General features: G+C 35.7%; 1 protein-coding gene across 1 annotated transcript in view; it reads left to right on the top strand.

Moving 5' to 3' along the window:
• Window positions 1-19249, top strand: part of prr16.L (proline rich 16 L homeolog) — a 184316-nt gene that overhangs the window by 119719 nt on the left and 45348 nt on the right. Inside the window, exon 2 of the mRNA XM_041568270.1 lies at window positions 8319-9205. Within this exon, the coding sequence (XP_041424204.1) occupies window positions 8319-9071 (753 nt within the window). The 3' untranslated portion in view covers window positions 9072-9205. The remainder of the gene's footprint in view (window positions 1-8318; window positions 9206-19249) is intronic.

Raw genomic sequence — 19249 nt, 5'->3', positions numbered from 1 at the left:
ATTTAGCTTTGTTGCTGTTAGAAATTAGAAGTTTGTTTGGAAAAGAGTTTTACCTAATTGTTGAACCTCTTGCATTTCAATGCAATGCTTGTACATTTTTGAGGGATTGACAACTGAGTTGGGTGTTGTTATCATTGAACAGATTGGCGTTTGACTGCCCAGATAAGTGTTAGACGTTTTGATAAACTGGCACATCGATCTAATAAATGTGTCCATCATTGAATATATTCATACAAAGTAATTAGTAGCTGTGATAAAATTAGAACTTGGAAATTTTAATTTCCAAGTTTACATTTTAATAAACCAGCCCCTATCTTTAAGAACGGAACGTTTCCTATTATATAAAAATCAATGCATTTACAGTATGATTTTGTTATAAAAGTGATCTAATTATAATGAAGATTTAAAAATTCTGCAAGGTTCATTGTTATAGCAATTGTATTTTGTAATTACGAGCCTGGGAGAACAAAGTAATCTCTGGAAATATGAAAAAACCCAGGGTGATTTATTGAACTCCAGCACATTAATCTAATTATAAATAGACGAGTAATTGATTGTGTTCTTTTTTAGTGATTGAACATTATGTGGCAATTGTGCAAAAAACTAGAATGTGATTGTGCAATTTTTTATCCATATGAAACATTAGGACATACAGTATTATATTGCATCTGACACTGTTGATATCCTTGCATAACCACCATCCAGCTGTTTCACTCTCTTATAACCTGGAGGGATCTTCTCAAAGGAAAAGTGCACCTCTACATAAGGCTTAGAACAGATGTTCCCTAATATTTATAACTGGCAGAGTCACATTAGTAAGTATCTTTGTTTAACAATATCAATAATTCAGTGGCAGAATAGTGTAAGTAACTATTTCTCAGAAGTTCGGCCAGTGCCAGGTCTAGTTTGGCTCAAGTGCAATACCTCAAGGAATCTTTCTGCAACTTGAGAAAACTAGAAAATCGATTCTGGCAGGCCAAGTTTAAAATGCATTTTAGGATTGCAGAACAAAGCAGACCAATTATGCAGGCAAATATTTACAGATGAAACCTGAAGTTGGTATTATTTGTGTAGTCAGTTATTTAGGGAGTATTATTTTACTTTATATTGTCCTCATTAATGGCAAGGTCACTTTTTGAAAAATTCTTTCTAGCCAAGTGTTTTTCGCTTATCCATACAACATACTGGGAACTGAGGGGACTTCATTTGTCTGAGATGACCCATGGCATTAGGGTGAGATCTTCCAACATAAGTCAACAGCCAGTAAAAGAAACAGCACCTTGTATCTCTCCTCCTAACAGAGATGACTATTTAGTAAAACATTGTTTTTTTCTGTAATTGAGGCTGTACTAACCAAGGTAAAAATCACATTCTGCTACTAGCCTTGTTAATATTTCATTGTACATTCAGGTATTGGGATAAAACAGATGTTATTTTTTTTCTTGTCTAAAATATGGTATTATTCAAATATGTGAATATTTATTCATTAGTTGGTTTCCTTTAATAATTTAAAAAGTGCACCTTATGCATACTGTGTGGTTTAATTTGACAGCAGAGAGGTTTTTATGGTAACCATCTCTGACATGTCTTTGTCAGGTCCATTTCAAAGCTTGCGAGTTCATGTAGAAGTCAATGTGAGTTGCCCTAGGTAAAATGTAAGGTTTTTTTTTCAATTTGAGATTCTCTAATGTTTTTGAGAGTTGGTAGATCTAATGAAAATTATGAAATCACATTCTACCCTTCTACTCAAATACAAATTTCTTGGTGCAAAAAACTTAAAAAAAAAAAATAAATAAACTGTCTGCTACCCATTATGTAATGCAGTTCTGTAGTTATTTAGTGGCAATTGCAATATCAGACTGCTTAAAGTAAAGGCTGTTGAGGTCAATGACGACCCCTTCCATTATTTTAATGTAAAGTGTATTTGTTTCGCTCTACTTTCAAATTGAATTTTTGTCAGCCACATACAGTAAGATACATTATTTTATTAGCTTAAATAAATAATACTATAGTGCTATAGTTTAGCTAAATCTTTACATATGGGCTTGAAAGCTGTATACAGCATTTTTATTACTAAGGTTTGCATTGGCCTTTTCCAGTTTAAATATCTTTAGACGGCATGCATTGAAAAGTACACAGTTATCCTTCTTAATTTGTAAATACAAATTTTACTAAGTATGGACAACAAATTTATGAGTTAATTCCTAGTATTAGTTTACTTTTTACCCTTTCTTTATGGTCTTTTATAATAAATAACTTGATTTATAGTATAATCTGTCTTCTAAAATGTTATTATTATTACTGCTCTTTTGGCTAATTAATGCTTGTTAATGGGACTGACTACATTGGGCATATACAAATACGGTCAAGTTCAAGTTCTGTAACCAATTAGATTTGTATTTTCTTTATTCTAACTGGTAGACACAGGTTACAGGAATGGGGCAAATTTGCATAATACTAATAATATTTCAATATGTTACAGGAACCTTTGTTATAACTGAATTATTATTGCTAGTAATGACATTATGGGCTGTGACAATGTTATCCATATTTGAAACAGGAAAAAAGACATTTTATATTAATTCCTTTATTAGCCAGTTTTTCCGAATACTCTAGTTTAGGGGCCCCCAACCTTTTTAACCTGTGAGCCGCACGCAAATGTAAATACTGTTTGAGAGCCACAAAAGCAAGAAAAAATTAATTGGAAGTGCCAAATGGCTAATTGGTAGCACCATGTGAACTGCTGGCTTACAGGAGGCTCTGCTGGAGTAAACCTGTGCCTTTATGCCTCCAATACTTGAATTTAAGTCAGGAGGTGGGCACTTAATATGAGGCTACTGGGAGCAACATCAATGCAGGGTCAGACTGGGGGGCCCAGGGCCCATCGGGAGGGGGCTACTATCCAGGGCTCCCCAGTTGCCCTCCACTGTGACACGCATGCAGAAGGTGCTGCACAGCGCCAAAAAAAAATTTTTTCTTGTACAATCCGAATATTGTGAGAGGGGGGGTCTGGCCCAGTGGGGGCCCAAGGGGGTCGTGGCCCACCGGGTTTTTTCCCGGTGTCCCATCGGGCCAGTCCGACCCTGCATCAATGGGAGTGGGGAGCAACACAGCTTTGTTTAGTGATTTCTTCAATTAAACAGGACAATTATTTGAAATTTAATGAAGTTTACAGCAAACAGTGTACTGATAATTCATTTTTTAAATATATTAGTCATCTTATCTCTATGCAGGCTGCAAGTGTTTTGTGGTATGTAGTAAAAGCTATCAATACCGAAAACAAAGCCCCTTAGAGCTATATATCTTTGCTTTATAAAAAGGAAAACAAACTTGAATGACTATGAGAGCATCTGAAAAAGACATTTACAGTCCAATGTGTATTTCATATTCTGTTGTCTGCACGGCTATATCAGCTGCAGTTTAAAGGCCTATTGATCTACAGTATTTTGATGCTGGATGGATTCTGTTCATAATGCCGGAAAGGACACAGGGTTGATAGGATATATGAGGATTTGTTTTTCTCTGGAAACAAGTTTAAATATTTTGACTGCTATGTTTTGTGGTGTGGTTTTAAAGGTACATTGTATACATTTATAATGTATTTCTCACATTTTAATTTGTGAATTATTAACAATGGTTACTGCCTAGATTCTGTAAGGATTGCATTCTGTTCTTTTATACTGTTTACTCTGACAAGTATTTATGAAATCTAATTCATAGATTCTGGGTACAGAAATACAGTAGTTATGAAAAATGTTTCAAGGAAGCCTGTGTTTAAAGAGATACTGGCACCAAAAATTAAATATTTTTTTTTACATCTATCATAACATTGTCTTTGCAAGCTATTTATAATTTTACCTTAAATTATTGCCCAATGTTTTTACCTATCTGATCCCCCATGTTTCTCTATGAGGGGGCTGCCATATTTGTGCAGCAGTTGTCCATTAACATGAGAAACTCTATCTGACAGGTTAGGAAGAGACAGTCAGATTGGAAAGTCAGTTTTAGGAACTTTATGTAACAATTACTTACAAAAACAGACCTATCAGTGAAGAACATTAACATGACCTATAGGTAACTTTTACTGTACATTAATATTTTGAAGAATCGCTTTTTAGTGTCAGTATAGCTTTAATAAATGAAGCATGTCTCAGAAAGAGTTGAGCGTTTCTCAGAAACAGTTGAATTTAATATTTGTTAGTATTTGTTCATCTTTTTTTATTTTCACCATAACAATATCTAGCAATAAAAGTGATGAAATATTAAGGCAATATAAAAGGATTACATACAAAAACAGCAGTTGCTGCCTCAATATATTTAATGGGATGTAGTCCTTCTTTCAAAGGCCTTAGATTAAATTATTTACAGCATATATACAGTAAAAGGTTAAAGTCCTCAGTGCACACTGTTTGGGATAATTGGACAGCGCAGCATATTGTGTTGCCATCATGTGAAGGTAAATGAACTCTCAGGTAGATTTGCCATGAGCAGGATATCTTTTTATGTTGATTTGTGCTTCAGGCAAATGTGAATATCTCCTGGGCAGTAACAGTAACCCAGAATTCTAGTTGAAAATATGAAAACTCAACAAAGATCTGCACAGTGTGTGTGTGAAAGTAGGTTGTTTACGTCATTGTGCTCAAAATGGTATATTTAAGTATAATGGAAGTGCTCGTTTTAATGCACATTCCCTAGTCCCCTGTCTCATTCTGAAACCAAGGTTCAACAGACACTGATTACAGATAATGCTACTATGCAGAGAAGTAAGACTTTTTATACTATGGCCAGAGGCAAACAAGTTAGGGACCGCCATATGGGGTTTACCTTGATGTGGTATGGTGGCTTTTCAACTTTATGATCATAACTTTGTAACTAAAAACCCCTGTTTTGTAAACTTTGAGACAGGGGACTAGGGTGCATTAAAACTAACACTTCCATTATACTTAAATATACTATAACGTAGCCTTTAGAGTGCTTCCACACCCCCCAATTTAAGTCATTGTGCTGTTTACTTTTATACTGTAAATTTGAATTCCTTTAAATAAACTGCTTTGTAACACGTGCAACCACTACGGGGCAGATTTATCAAGGGTCGAATTTCGAAGTGGTAAATACTCTATGGCTCGAATGGCTTTACTTCAACTTCGAATGTCGAAGTTGAAGCTGTTTCAAATCTAACGATCGTACGATTTTACTTCGACTTCAAAAAACTTAGAAAAATGCTGTAGAAGGTCCCCATAGGCTAATATAGCACTTTGGCAGGTTTAATTTTGCGAAGTATTGAAGTCGAATTTTTTTTAAAGAGACAGTCCTTTGATTATTGAATGGTCGAATATTTGAACGAATATTCGTAGTATCCTATTCGATGGTCGAAGTATCAAAAAAATTACTTCGAATTTTTTTAATTTCGAAAATTCCCTTGAATTCACTTTGACCCTTGATAAATCTGCCCCTACATGTTTCCTGTATTAAGAATTACAAAAAAATCCCTAATCACTGCTCCTGGGTGAATACCTCTCTGTTATTTCAACTGATATAGTGCATTTCCATCAGTGCCTTTCTTATTCTCCTTACAGTACAGGTTCATTTTTATAGACATATGTACACCCCCCCCATTTGTTGGGAGTCTCCCAGGTTTAAGCCCCTTTCCTCAGTAGCAGATCCATCTCCTGCTATCAGCAATTTCCCCCTAAACCTACTTACTACTCCATTGAAATGCATAGAATCGACAACCAAAGTCCTCCAATATCATCCAAGCAGTGGAGCAAGGAAAACCACAATGAGCAGAATAAGTGCAGGGTAGGGAAGGAAAGGATACAGGGCAGTAAAAGTGGGAGGGAAAGTTGTGGGGCCAGGGGGTGTTCTACTAACATTCAAAGCCCTTCAGTCCTCTGATCCTCACTTCCTGTCATCTTCTCCGCTACTCTCAGAGCCACTTTCTCTTCATACCATCCACATTCACTGCCACCTCTCATCTCAAACCATTCTATCCATCCCTGAATTCCTCCATAAGGAATCCTCTCTCAATCTTTTCAAGAAAAAAATAAGAGTCTACCTTTTGGATCACTAGAACATTAGCCTAGTCTGGTGCCTACTGACTATGGCTTACTTTGTGCACTTTTTCATCTCCAATTTATGCCTGTATGTTAGCTTCCCATCCACTTAGACTGTAAGCTCTACGGGGCAGGGATTTCATTCCTACTATGTCTCTTACCACATAGCACTCTTTTTGTGTATATTTATTGTGTGATTTGTCTTCCACGTGTATTCTTTTTTATATATTGTAATTTTATGCACTGTACAGTGCTGCGGCTCCTTAACAACACTTTAAAAACAAAGTTTTACATACATACATGCACATCCAGGATGCCCCCAGATTGTTTCAGATCTGGGATGTCGTTATGTTAAAGGAACAGTAACAGCAAAAACAGAAATTGTATCAAAGTAATTAAAAAAAAGACTACTATAGCCATGGGGGCAGCCATTCAAGCTGGAAAAAAGAAGGAAAGACACAGGTTACTTAGCAGATAACAGATAAAACACCATTGTATTGGACAGAGCTTTTCTGTTATCTGCTATGTAACCTGTGCCTTTTCTCCCTTTTTTTCCAGTTTGAATGGCTGCCCCCATGGCTACCCAGCAGCTTATTTATAGTATTCTTTCTAAAGCCAACACACAGCTTTTCCCAGTGCATGCTAACAGTATATTATGTGCTAATTACATGTTAATGACTTAAATTTTTTGGTGTTACTGTTCCTTTAACTGTATATTTTAGTATACTTTAGTACCCTTAACTCTTCTGATTGCCTATTTTGGTTTTCAGGCCCTCTACTGTTCATCTTTGACATTTATTTCCAAACTTCTCCCTAGTTGTTAGGGTAATTAAAAAAAAAGTACAAAACAATCACTTCCCTAGAGTCTTTCAAGAACATATAAGGCCAAGTAATGGAACTAACAAACTGAATAAGTTATTTTTGTTGAAAAAATATGCCACCTTTAAGCAAGTTTTAAAATATGTCCTTTGCACAATTCACATGCACAGTTTCATACAGGTTTAATGAGAAATACTTATGTTGACTTTTACTATTTTAATTATATTTCCCTATTAGGGTGTATGGGAAAAAGTCTGTAATAATATTGCAGCTACAAATAAAAAAGTAGATCAGAATTTATATTCCATATACTGTATGTATTCCATTATTATAATATGACAAACATTGGGCATATAAGTGGGTTTTATAATTTCCTAGGTATTATTATACATCATTCATGCTTTACTGAGGTTTGCATCATTGGTTCCTTTACATTTTTGGAATTCATTCATCTTACATTGATTTGTATAATTCTTTCTATACGTGTACATTTATAGAAACAAGATAGGAAGCATTTGTATTAAACATATCAAAGGCATGCTGTAAACTTATATTATGCAACAAAGAATACTAATTCGTCAAGTTTATTGAGACCTAATACATTTAATTCAGGAAACTGAGAACGATCAGTTTAGTAGTAAGGTTTCACTGCATGGACTGGTACGAGGAGGATTGTATAGTTTTTTGCTTTTCAATTAACAAGTAATACTATATATATTAACATGCAATCATCTTAAAATCATTATAATATGGAGTATGCCCAGATGCACATGTACTTATTTTGCATAAAGATGATAAAAAATATTTTACCAATCACTAAGGGAATTATAGGCAGAGACATGAAAAGTACATCTTTATTTCCCTGGAACCAAATAGGCATCCAGAACTGCGAGCTTAATAGCATTTTCCTTTAATTTCTCCATAGTTTGTACTTTTAATTTATTTTACAGCATTTATTATAAGTATGTGTATTGTATTTAAGTTCTGTGCTAGCAGTGGCAGAAGGGCACAGTTTTTTTATACGCCTTATATTTTAATATGTTTCTTTTCCAGTCTAAACTCTCTTCCACAGCTTCCTCTCTCTTTTATAGTTATTCCTGTAACCTCATCATAATCAACAACTTGTGTAGCTAAAGACCAAACAGTTTATAGACTAAATTAGTCTGGAAGTTCCTCAGGCAACATTAAAGTACAAACTGTATTATGCATGTCCTGAGCATTATATTATTAATATTTAATGAGAACTAGAAAGTGCACCCTTGTTAAACAGCTTCAAAAAGAACACTCTTCATTATACACTTAAAAATTGTCTTAGCTGACTTATACTGTACTACCCTTAAAAAGGTAATTAACCGAATGTAGTATTTCTAATGCAGTAGAAATATGTACAGTATTTTATAACTGAAAAAGTATTCAGCTCTAATGCAGTGTTTTTTTTGCATGCAGGTGGTTGATCAAATTGATACACTAACATCAGATCTACAGCTGGAGGATGAGATGACAGACAGCTCAAAAACAGACACACTGAACAGTAGCTCAAGTAGCACAACAGCTTCCAGTTTAGATAAGATCAAGGTTCGTGCCAATGCACCACTTATAAGTCCCCCTGCCCATCCATCTGCTGTTCTTACAGTTTTACGAAAACCCAACCCACCACCACCGCCACCACGGCTGACACCAGTGAAATTTGAAGATACTCTTAAGGTAGATTCTTCAACAAACAATGGGAGGAATAATGGGATTTTACTTCGCAATGGTGGATTTCCTGGAGGGCCAGTCAGCATTCCCAATGGGGACAGATGTGCCATTCACAATTTTAAAGTGGAAAAAAGTCCAGATACACTCATGACACATAGGACAGAGAAAGAACGGTGCGCACAATCTTCAACTAGGGAACGTGTACGTTTTAGTGAAAATGTTCTCTATCATGGCTACTGTCCTGACTGTGACGTGCAATCGGATATAAAAAATAGAGATTTACATCTACACAGTGAGCCGGTGCATATAGCAGGAAAACTTCCACATAATTGTTCTACTTTACAATCGCCCTCTCTTGCTCCCTTTCCCATTGAAAATGGAGGACTAGGAAAAAACAGCAGTAGTAGCCATCATTTTCAAAAAACAGGAACTCAGCCTCCGCAGACTGCGCCAAAACCTCAAAAGACTATACTGAGGAAATCAACCACTACGACTGTGTGATATTTTTATTTTTTTATCTTCATTTTTTTTTTATTGATATGAATATAAAGAAAATTAGACAATGAGCACTTTAAAGCAATAAGAAGTCCAAATGAATCCTGATATCCTTAAACAAGTGTCAAAACAATCATTTGGTAAGTTGCATTATTTCAATGATTAGAAATACATTCACCATGGTTTCATTATTAACCCTCTGATTGAAATAATTGTTCTGTCTTCTTAGTAGCATATAAATATCAGTATATCGGTGAATATCGGTCCCTCAAGACCAGATTGGCAGCTTACTGGCCTGTGCATGGATTCCTGCCTGACCCATATCTTGCCTAAAGTTCATATCTTGCCTAAATATCAATCGAACAGGTTTGAAAATTCCCCTGGACAAAGAGTGCTTGAGTGGATTGATTCAGTCCTTGTGTGACAGGCATTTTGTACACCACAGTGTATGATCCAAGAGCTAACCCAATTGGCACTGTTTGTAGGTGGCCAAGTCAAGCCCAGATCTGTGGTTGCCAAATGAGCAGATCTGGCAGTGTGTGGCAAGCTTTACATGGCATTTTTGGGGAATAGTCTGAAGGTTTACATTGAAACAAAAATTGGAAGCATTTTATTTGTCTCATGCAATCTTCTGAAGGTTATGGAGAGTTGTAAAAATATAAGAAATCACTAATTTAAGGTTTATAAATTATCATATCTTTTTGCGCGCTGCTTAAATAATGCAAAGGGGATACCTTCGAGAGTAAGTGCCTAAATAAGACAAATATTCATACTTAACATTATTAATAGACAATGGGTTTACATACATTGACTTTGATTTACCTAAAAGCCATGGCAATTGGGAATATATTACTATGCATGATTCAATCTATTTTGATATTTAAAGTCTTGTTCTTCCTAGCAAGATGAATTTGAAATCTATCTTTGGCATTTTGCTGAACACAAACTAGGGGCACCTTGCTGTGATTGTCAGTGTGTCAGTTAAGTTTTCATCGGATGGAGATGTTGCGGAGCAAGATAAAATCCCATGTGAATCAGACACCCTGAGTGTATGTATGTATATTAATATGCATAGAAATTTGCATTTAAATTGTATTGCCTTCTGCAGATGGATAGATAGTAACAACAGAGTTAGTCAGTCGAAAAAATACATAAGTTCATCAAGTTCAAATACATTTATATTAATTTGTGAAAAGTATGCAGTTGGAAAGTACATTTTCTTCAGGCACTTTTGCTCCATAATTTGGCATCTTTGAAAATAAAACTAGGATAGGGGGCAAATAAAATACTGTAGTAATTAGAGAGAGTTCATTTAAAATCCTGTCCAAGATTTCTGGGAGTTTATGTATATTCATGAACACTATTGGTGCAGGTAATTGAATAGAGGGAGGGCTGCAACTTTGGACCTCATGAACTGCTTGAGGGGCAAAAGGCTGCAATACTGACCATTGAATAGCCATGCTTTCTGTCATTTATCTGTACCGTGCCCTAGATTGGCAGAATGGTAGAATGGACATCTGGAAGGGGAAAGCTCTTAGTAAAGCACAAAGGTACATGCAAACATGCATAAGATAGTTTGGCAATAATTCTTTCTTTTTCCTTTATTCCACATCTACAATATACATTATTTCACTGTTTTACCTTTTACTCCTCTCCACCCTTCCTATAGCCCCCAACACTGTTGTCACCCTATTAATGGTTTGAGAAATCTGCATCTGGGCTGTAGTAATACATTTGATTCCTACATGGTGTCTATACAAATCCAATAGGCATGTTATTATTGAATTTTTACAAGTGTATTCATTTTCAAATGCAGGACTTTTAAGTTACATGTTTAGGATAAAGTTGCCAAGCCACCACTACATGTGAACATAACCCCCAAATTATGGACCTATCCAGTTCTGGCCCTATTTTTCATATCTTCCACTTACCTCCTTTATTGCATTTCTGTAGCTTTTTGTAGGCAAATAACTAATTTATGAAAACATAAGGCCATCATTAAAAGGGCGGGTTTGCGTTGCTACAGCTACAAGTGATTTGCTTATGCTTTATTGTATTTTAAAAGTACATCCTCAGAAAAATTAATCTGAGGTTTTGGTGAGGATTTATAATGGAGGTGTTTCTCTTTGATGCAGCTTTTATGTTTGGAAACGCCTTGACAATTTCACTCTTCACCTATGAAAAAGGTCTGATTTTCCTGCAAATAATATACCTGCAGTTTCTCTTTCAAAATCCAAACCCAACTTTAGAAACTCAGCAGCCTGCAGTTCTTCCCTTCTCTGCTCAAAAGTCAGTTTTAAAAAACAAAACAAAATTTTTTGCATTGTTTTAGTTTTGGGAAGCCTGCAAAAAAATACATTAACCTGGAATGCAAGTCTGTAAAGTAACGTCTCAAATTTTAAGTTAAAACAAAAATCTGCTCTACATCAGAGCATTTGCATTTAAAACCATAAGTAACAATTTATAACATATATATATTCTGGAATTAAATGTGTATTAAACATTGACTTATACTGTACATCCATCTTACAGTTAGAAGATGATGGAGGCAAATTCAGAAGAATGCTGGCTTATTTAAGACCACATTTGCGCCCACAAGTGCAAGTATGGTAAGCTAAATTAGAGAGCATGTTGCAATTATTCAGATAAAATTAACCTGTCACCCAGACATAAAAATCTATATAATAAAAGTCATTTTCAAATTAACAGGAAATCCAAATTCTTATTTTTATTAAAGCATTCAAAGTTGTAAACTCATTTAAAAATCTCAGTTGTCAATCAAATATTACCTGCCCATTCTCTATGCCTTAAGGTGGCCATAGACTCAAAGATCTGCTCGTTTGGCAACATCGCCATACGAGCGGATCTTTCCCCGATATGCCATTAACAAGCATGGCTATATCGGGGGGGGGCCGTATGGCCGAACGATCTGATTACGATGTGCCATGGGCTCCGGCGGGATCGGTCGGGTCAAAATCACACCTGACCAATTGACCAAACGACCGATCTCCGCCGGACGAAAGATGCCACACACGATCCGAAAATCGTACGAATCCTCAATTCGTACGATAGGATCTGTGTGTCTATAGCCACCTTTAGGCATAGAGGCAGGGCAGGCAATTACTTTTACTTTATAATCAGCACTTCCTAGATGTCATTACACTCCCCACATTCCCGCAGTTTCCCATTTAATTGTGTAGCCAGTGCATGGGGATGGACATTGGGTCTCCCATTCTGGTGCAAAAACAAGATTCTGAGATGATGCAAGACTTGCCTTAATAACACAAAATGGCTCCTGCCTGCTTGTTATAACAATTAATTCCCAGCCCGAAGGAAACAAGATTCAAATAATTTATATAGTGTAAGTAAAGTTAATTTTGCATGACTAACGTAATAAAATAGGATTTGGAATACGTTTTTTGGGTGACAAGTCCCCTTTAAGTGTATGCATTAAAATTGCGAACTGTACTGGTCTTCAATTAGGCTAATATTCTATTTGGCCTTGGTATTAAATAATGAAAAATAACTTGGTAGATTGAAATTTTGCATTCTTGTTGTTTTGGAAAATCAGAGCAAATGAGAGTTTGAAAAATAAGGGTCTAGGGTGGTGGTTTGGAACCTAATACCAAGAAACCCAAGAATACAGTTGTAGGTGGGTTGATCTCTTATCAGTTATACAAGTTATAAAACCCCACTGTTTTTTATCATGTTTATGCAGACTTCCAAGTAAAAACAACTATTTTCTGAAGCTCCTATTTTCTTCATAATTCATACACTTTTATAGTGTTCTTGCCATTCTATTCTAGCACACAGAAACAGTGGTAGGCAATTACAATAACCATGGAAACAATCTATTTGGAGGCATCAATCACTTATAGTTTGTATTCAGAAGAACTATAGAAGTAACTAGTGGCTGAATCACAAGGGTGATCTTTTTCTGACACAGCTTGCTTCCATTGTAGCAAATTTCTCTCGATTTTACTGTTGGTAAAGCATGTGGTGATACCTGCCAAAACCAATGATTTTCTTTAGTATCTGCTGTTTGTAGTGTACAATTATGTTGTGCTCTTTCATGTACAGATGAAGCCACTTGGATTTGTGAGTTAAATGCGTCATGACTCAGAGTTAATTGAAGAAACTGTGTTATATAAAGTTATCTTAACTCATTTAATGCATTTAACCTTTTCATTAGCATACAAAAGCACCATTGTTCACAATGGTGAATGCTTTAATTAGATGGGATGTTGTCACAGTTTTCTGTGTTAAATGAGATAAATGGGATATCTGTGTTTAGTTATTCTGTGTCAAACAGACAAACCAAAGTGGCTGCATCTGTATGTAAAAGTGTCATCAATGTAAATGCCAGAATTTTGCAAATCAAACACATACTTTCTTACTGACGTTTCATCAAAAAGCTTTAAATAGCATTCACTATATGTTGTTGATAATTAAGTATCTAAGTAGATTTCATTGTTAAAATGCCTTTGCATGCCGTTAACAAGCAAAACACTTTTGGGGAATGTAATGGAAATGGAAAATATATGTGTAACACAAATCATTTTTTTTCCTTTCCTTGAACAATTTTTTTCTCTGTGCCTATTAAATATACATTTTGTGACCCGTGAAAGTATTCAGTGACCTGTCTGAGATTGCACATTTCATAGTTCCCACCAGTGCACAGTATGTGCAATAAAAAGTAAAAAAACTGAAAAAGGCACTATATTTGCATCAAACACATTTTTTAAGCATTTTTAAGAATGTTGTAGTAATGAAATTCCCTATTCAAATGAAAAATAGTATGTTGCAAAACATGACTTTTTTCCCCATATATCTTGTATTACATTTCCCATTTTATTTAAAGGGGAACTCCAAAAAAAACCATAACTTAAGCTTTTTTGAAAAGTAAACATAATTTTAAGCAACTTTGCAATATACATCAGTTAAAAATATGCAGACTTCTCATGATTTTGAATGGTTTCCGACAGTTCCCTAAGCCTAGCCCCCTGCTCTTCTGCTAATCTGTCTGACTACTTTGTTGAGCTGTCTGACTACTGTTACTTTGTATCAACAGCCAGCTGTCCTTAGATTGCATTCTCCAAACCCCACAATTCGCTGCACACTTGATTTTAATAACTAACGGAACATCATAGTGCAGTGCATTGTGGGTTATGTAGTTCCTGCATGCTGTCTGTAAACTGTGGAGAAGTTGTTACAATTTGTAACATCAATGTTTTAGTCCCTCCTTCCCTGCCAGGATTTCAAATGATGCAGAAAGAGAAGAACTGTTAAATAGCTGGATTTCAGCATAGAAAATGGCATTTATTCAACTGGTAACTGTGATGGATATATTAGGGGTTTCTGTGTTATGTGGGCCTCTTTAGCAAATTTTGGTTTGGAAGCTGGAGTTCCCCTTTCAACATGTCTATGTTGTATTTAAAGGGTGGTTCACCTTTAAATTAACTTTTAGTATGATGTAGAGAGTGAAAATCTGAGACAATTTGCAATTAGTTTTCATTTTTAATTATTTGTACGTATTGAACTATTTAGCTTCTTATTCAGCAGCTTTCCAGTTTGTAATTTCAGCAATTTGGTTGCTATGATACAAACTACCCTAACAACCATACTCTAATATTAATAAGAGACTGGAATATGAATAGGAGAAGCCTTGATCGAAAGATGAGTAATAAAAAGTAGCAATAACAATACATGTGTAGCCTTACAGAGGATTTGTTTTTAGATGGGGTCAGTCACCCCTGTTTGAAAGCTCAGCATTCAAAAGAAAAAGGCAAATAATACAAAAACTATTAAAAAATAATGCTTAGAATTGTCCATTTTATAACATACTGAAAGTTAACAATATATATAGGTGATGTAAAAACCAACACAAAGGGCAATCAAGCTGCAGCTGCCTCATTTGGGAGCTATACGGAGTTTGGGCATTTCTTGCTTACCAAAAATATTTATTAATCCATTAATTAGCAATCATAAATTGCTCTCTCACAATGGATGTCACTGTATATTGACCAGACTCAGGGGTGATTTTTGGGGCTGCTGCTGCCTGAGGGAACAGCCCAGATGGAGCTCCACCTCTTCCGATCTGCGTTTAATGAGCAGCGTCGGAGCGGGACAAAGGGTAGCCGCATCGCTAGTGCATTGAGTGCAATAGAGGAGTCAATTTTCGGGATAAAACACGGAAATTCAGCTATTAAAGTTGTGGCAAGGTTCTCACTTGAACGGCCCTGACCAGACTCTGCAGTCATTATGTAAATAACCTCTGGTGTAATTGATATTCTACAACTAGATAAAATAAATGTAATTGAAAATATATACATTTTCAAGGACCTTTTCCCATTAAAGATAGTATTTCTGAACAAAAGAATCGATCAATGTGAAAAATATATTTGATAAAAAGTGACTATATCCAGACATCATTGCCAAACTTTGCACCTGAGCCATACAGTAATAAACAGTAATACAGTAATATATACTATATAGCCAAAGGTATGGGGATACCCATCAATTTAACATCTCATTACCAAACAAAGGGCATTAATGTGAAGTTGGTACTCCCTTTGCTGCTTTAACAAACTCTAGCCTTCTGTTTAAGCTTTATTCTTCACTTTGTTGGGATTTGCTTCCCTTTAGCCTTGGTGGCACTGATGTTGTAGATCAGGCCTGGCTGACAGCTGACATTCCAATTCATCCTGCAGGTATTCATTTAGAATGAAGTCAGGGCTCTGTGAAGTAAACATCTCAGTTAACACATTCTGTACCGACCTTGCTTTGTGCATAAGGGAATTTTTGTGCAAACTTGTCCAAACTGTATAGTAAACTGAGATGTTTACTGCAAAGAGCCCTGACCTCATCCCAAATGAATACCAGGAGGCTCAAAATTGTCAGCAATATAATTGTATGCCTAAGCCTCAATGATTGCTTTTAAATGAACCACTGCTAGCTCAGACCATGGAATAAAACTCCAGACCATTATGTCTCCTCCACCAAATGTTGTCATGGCAATTATGCATTCAGACAGGTTGTGTTCTGCTGGAATCTGCCAAAACCAGACTTATCTGTTAAACAGACCCAGCCTTTTTCTCCTAGGTTGGGAAATGTCATTTATCACATTTTCATAATCCAATAATGGTGACCTTTCTCACCACTCCAGCTGATACTTGGCATTGCAGGTCGCAATGTTAAGTTTGCTATTTCTTTCAGAGATAGTTTGGAACTCAGAAGTTAGTGTTCCAACTGAGGAAATGTCATGTTAAATGGCTTGCACTGATACATATTTCATTTGCAAAGCCCACATTCTAAATTTGACGCTATGTTTAAAAAAAGGATTGTTGATAAGAATTACCATGAATTTGTCATTATTGACAAATTCATGGTGTCAGCTTTCAAATCCATCTTGCTTCCATAATATGAATCAGCAATAGTGATGACTGAAACTGTCCCGAAAAATAGCCGTAACAATTTTTTACATACAACAATTTTTTACGTGCGCAACAATTTTTCTCGCTCCAGATGCATTAAAGTCAATGGACGTTTTTTCTTGTGGCAACTTTTTTATTTCTCTGTGACTTTTTTTGTCCAAATGCATTAAAGTGAATGGGCGTTTATTCTTATGGCGACTTTTTTGTCTCTGCGACATTTTTGTTCTGAAGACTTTTCTGTCTCAGTGAATTTTTCCTCGGCAAATTTTTTCCGCAGTTTTGTGAAAAAATTGGCAGATGACGAAATGCTGAATTTCACCACAAACCCATGAAAAAATTCACTCATCACTAATTACCCACATTTAGGGGGTTATTTACTAAACTTTGAATTTATCTGATTGGCTTTTGGGGAAAAACTTGAATTTTTAATTTTTTAAAAACAAAACTCAAATTTTTCGAATTTTATTAAAGCCCGTCTGCAAAAAAACAGAATCTGAAAATCCTCCATCTCAGACATGCCGAGGTTTTGTATAAATCAATGACAGAGGTCCATATTCTATTTGGAAGTTTCTGTGGTCTGTGTTTCTCTGATTTGGTTTTTGCTTTTTTTTTTTATAATAAATAAGGTAAAATCAGTTATGGTCAGAGTTTGGTTGTAGTTTTTTTTTTAAATAATGAGATAAATTTGGATTTTTAGTAAACCCCCCCCGCATGTTTTTATCTTGGGAAGAATTTATATCTATAGCGACAATAACTCTATACTATAACCCCTAGTTCCCAACCATTGCTGAAATGTCAAAATATGTTCAGTTTATGCAATAGCAGGAGATGCTGATATTGCATAATAAACTACTTGCCCTATAAAAGGCAATGCTAGCTGATTTTAGTTCACTGCAACTGGCATATCAGTCAGTCTGTGTGACATAGAAAACACTTGTGTTAACAATGTGCTTATCTGGGCTCCAAAGGAAGACTATGAATGTGAATTGGGAAGTGGGCAATTTAGTGGAAGGATAAACAATGTATAGCAGCTTGAGCAAGGGCGTGATTGAAATGTCTAGCCTCATAAAAGGGCTGTGTTTGGTTGTACTGAGGATCCTACTTATGGTTATACAGGTATAGGACCTGTTATCCAGAATGCTCGGGACCTGGGGTTTTCCGGATAATGGATCTTTCCGTAATTTGGGTCTTCATGCCTTAAGTCTACTAGAAATTCATTTAAATATTAAATAAATCCAATAGGCTGGTTTTCCTTCCAATAAGGATTAATTATATCTTAGTTGGGATCAAGTCCAAGCTACTGTTTTATTATTACAGAGAAAAACAAAATCATTTTAAAAAATTTGGATTATTTGGATAAAATGGAGTCTATGGGAGACAACCATTCCGTAATTCGGAGCTTTCTGGATATCTGGTTTCCGGATGAGGGATCCTATACCTGTATACAAATAGCAAATGTCTGCATTATGACAAAAATACTGTACAGGTATGAGGCCTATTATGCAGAATACTCGTGACCTGGAGTTTTCCAGATAACAGATCTTTCTGTAATGTCGATCTGCATACCTTAAGTCTACTTGAAAATCATGTAAACATTAAATAAAACCCAATAAGCTGATTTTGTATCAAAAAGGATTAATTCTATCTTAGTTTGGATCAAGTACAAGGTACAGTTTTATTATTACAGAGAAAAAGGAAATCATTTTTAAAGATTTGGATTATTTGGATAAAATGGAGTCCATGGGAGATGGCCTTTCCTTAAGTCTGAGCTTTCTGGATAACCGGTTTGCAAATAAAGGATCCCATACAGTACCTGTAGTATAATGGGAACCATCCAGCCAATTTAGGGAGGGACTGAAAATGTAAAACGTGTCAGAAGTGTGCCTGATTCTAAATTGTGTATTTATATGTTGTCTTAGGTTTTGTGCTAACATGGGTTAAGTAGACAGGTGTGCACAATAAGCAATAGCCTGATGTTACTCTGTTGAAATGTAATTAAATGAAAGACAAACTCTACTTATGAAGATGGTATAACTTTTCTTTTTTGGATTAGCATCAAATCAATATTTAATTTCCAAAATCACATTGTATTCTCCTGTTGGTTGCAAGATTCATAACCCAGCAAAACTGCCGCAATGGGAAATAACATCTGCACAGTCTAATGTGTTAATGAGGTTTCTGCTAAAAGTCCTGCTGTTTTTAGTAACCGGTCTATTTCCAGCATATCTCATATAATCTACTGGGAAGCTCATTTCAATAAAACATATACAGCTGTAGCATTAAAGGAAGAATGAATGGAGCAGGCTCTGCAAGGGAGTCATTTACAAGCAGTAAGGCTTTTCACACAAGCATGCATCAGCATGCAGAGGAGCGTCTTTTGTAATTACAGCACAAGGAACTCGTTCTACTTTATTTAATCTGGAAATAATATGCTGCAGTGGGAAAGCTGCATTGAATTTTATGAAGTAATTCACATTATGCAACAGCACACAAGACGATTACTCTTCAGGACATGCTGTAATCATGATGAATGCTTTAGTGGATCTTTCCTTGAGTTTAGCTGGATTCCGTTGTTCTAGAGATTTGTATTATCATTAATACCGCTATGTTGCACCTTACCCTTTTTATGTCATTTTGGAGATTTGGTAGTCAAAGAAAAACACAGTTTCAGTAGAAGACCTGATGAAGCACATGCAGAGGTATTGGCTGGAATAGAATAACACTGGCCTGCTCTTCTTTCAAGTGATCCAC

Source organism: Xenopus laevis, chromosome 1L, assembly GCF_017654675.1.
Source record: "Xenopus laevis strain J_2021 chromosome 1L, Xenopus_laevis_v10.1, whole genome shotgun sequence".
In the NCBI taxonomy this organism is placed as follows: domain Eukaryota; kingdom Metazoa; phylum Chordata; class Amphibia; order Anura; family Pipidae; genus Xenopus; species Xenopus laevis.
The sequence above is the reverse complement of the archived record's forward strand: the minus strand, read 5'-3'. Positions and strand labels throughout refer to the sequence as shown.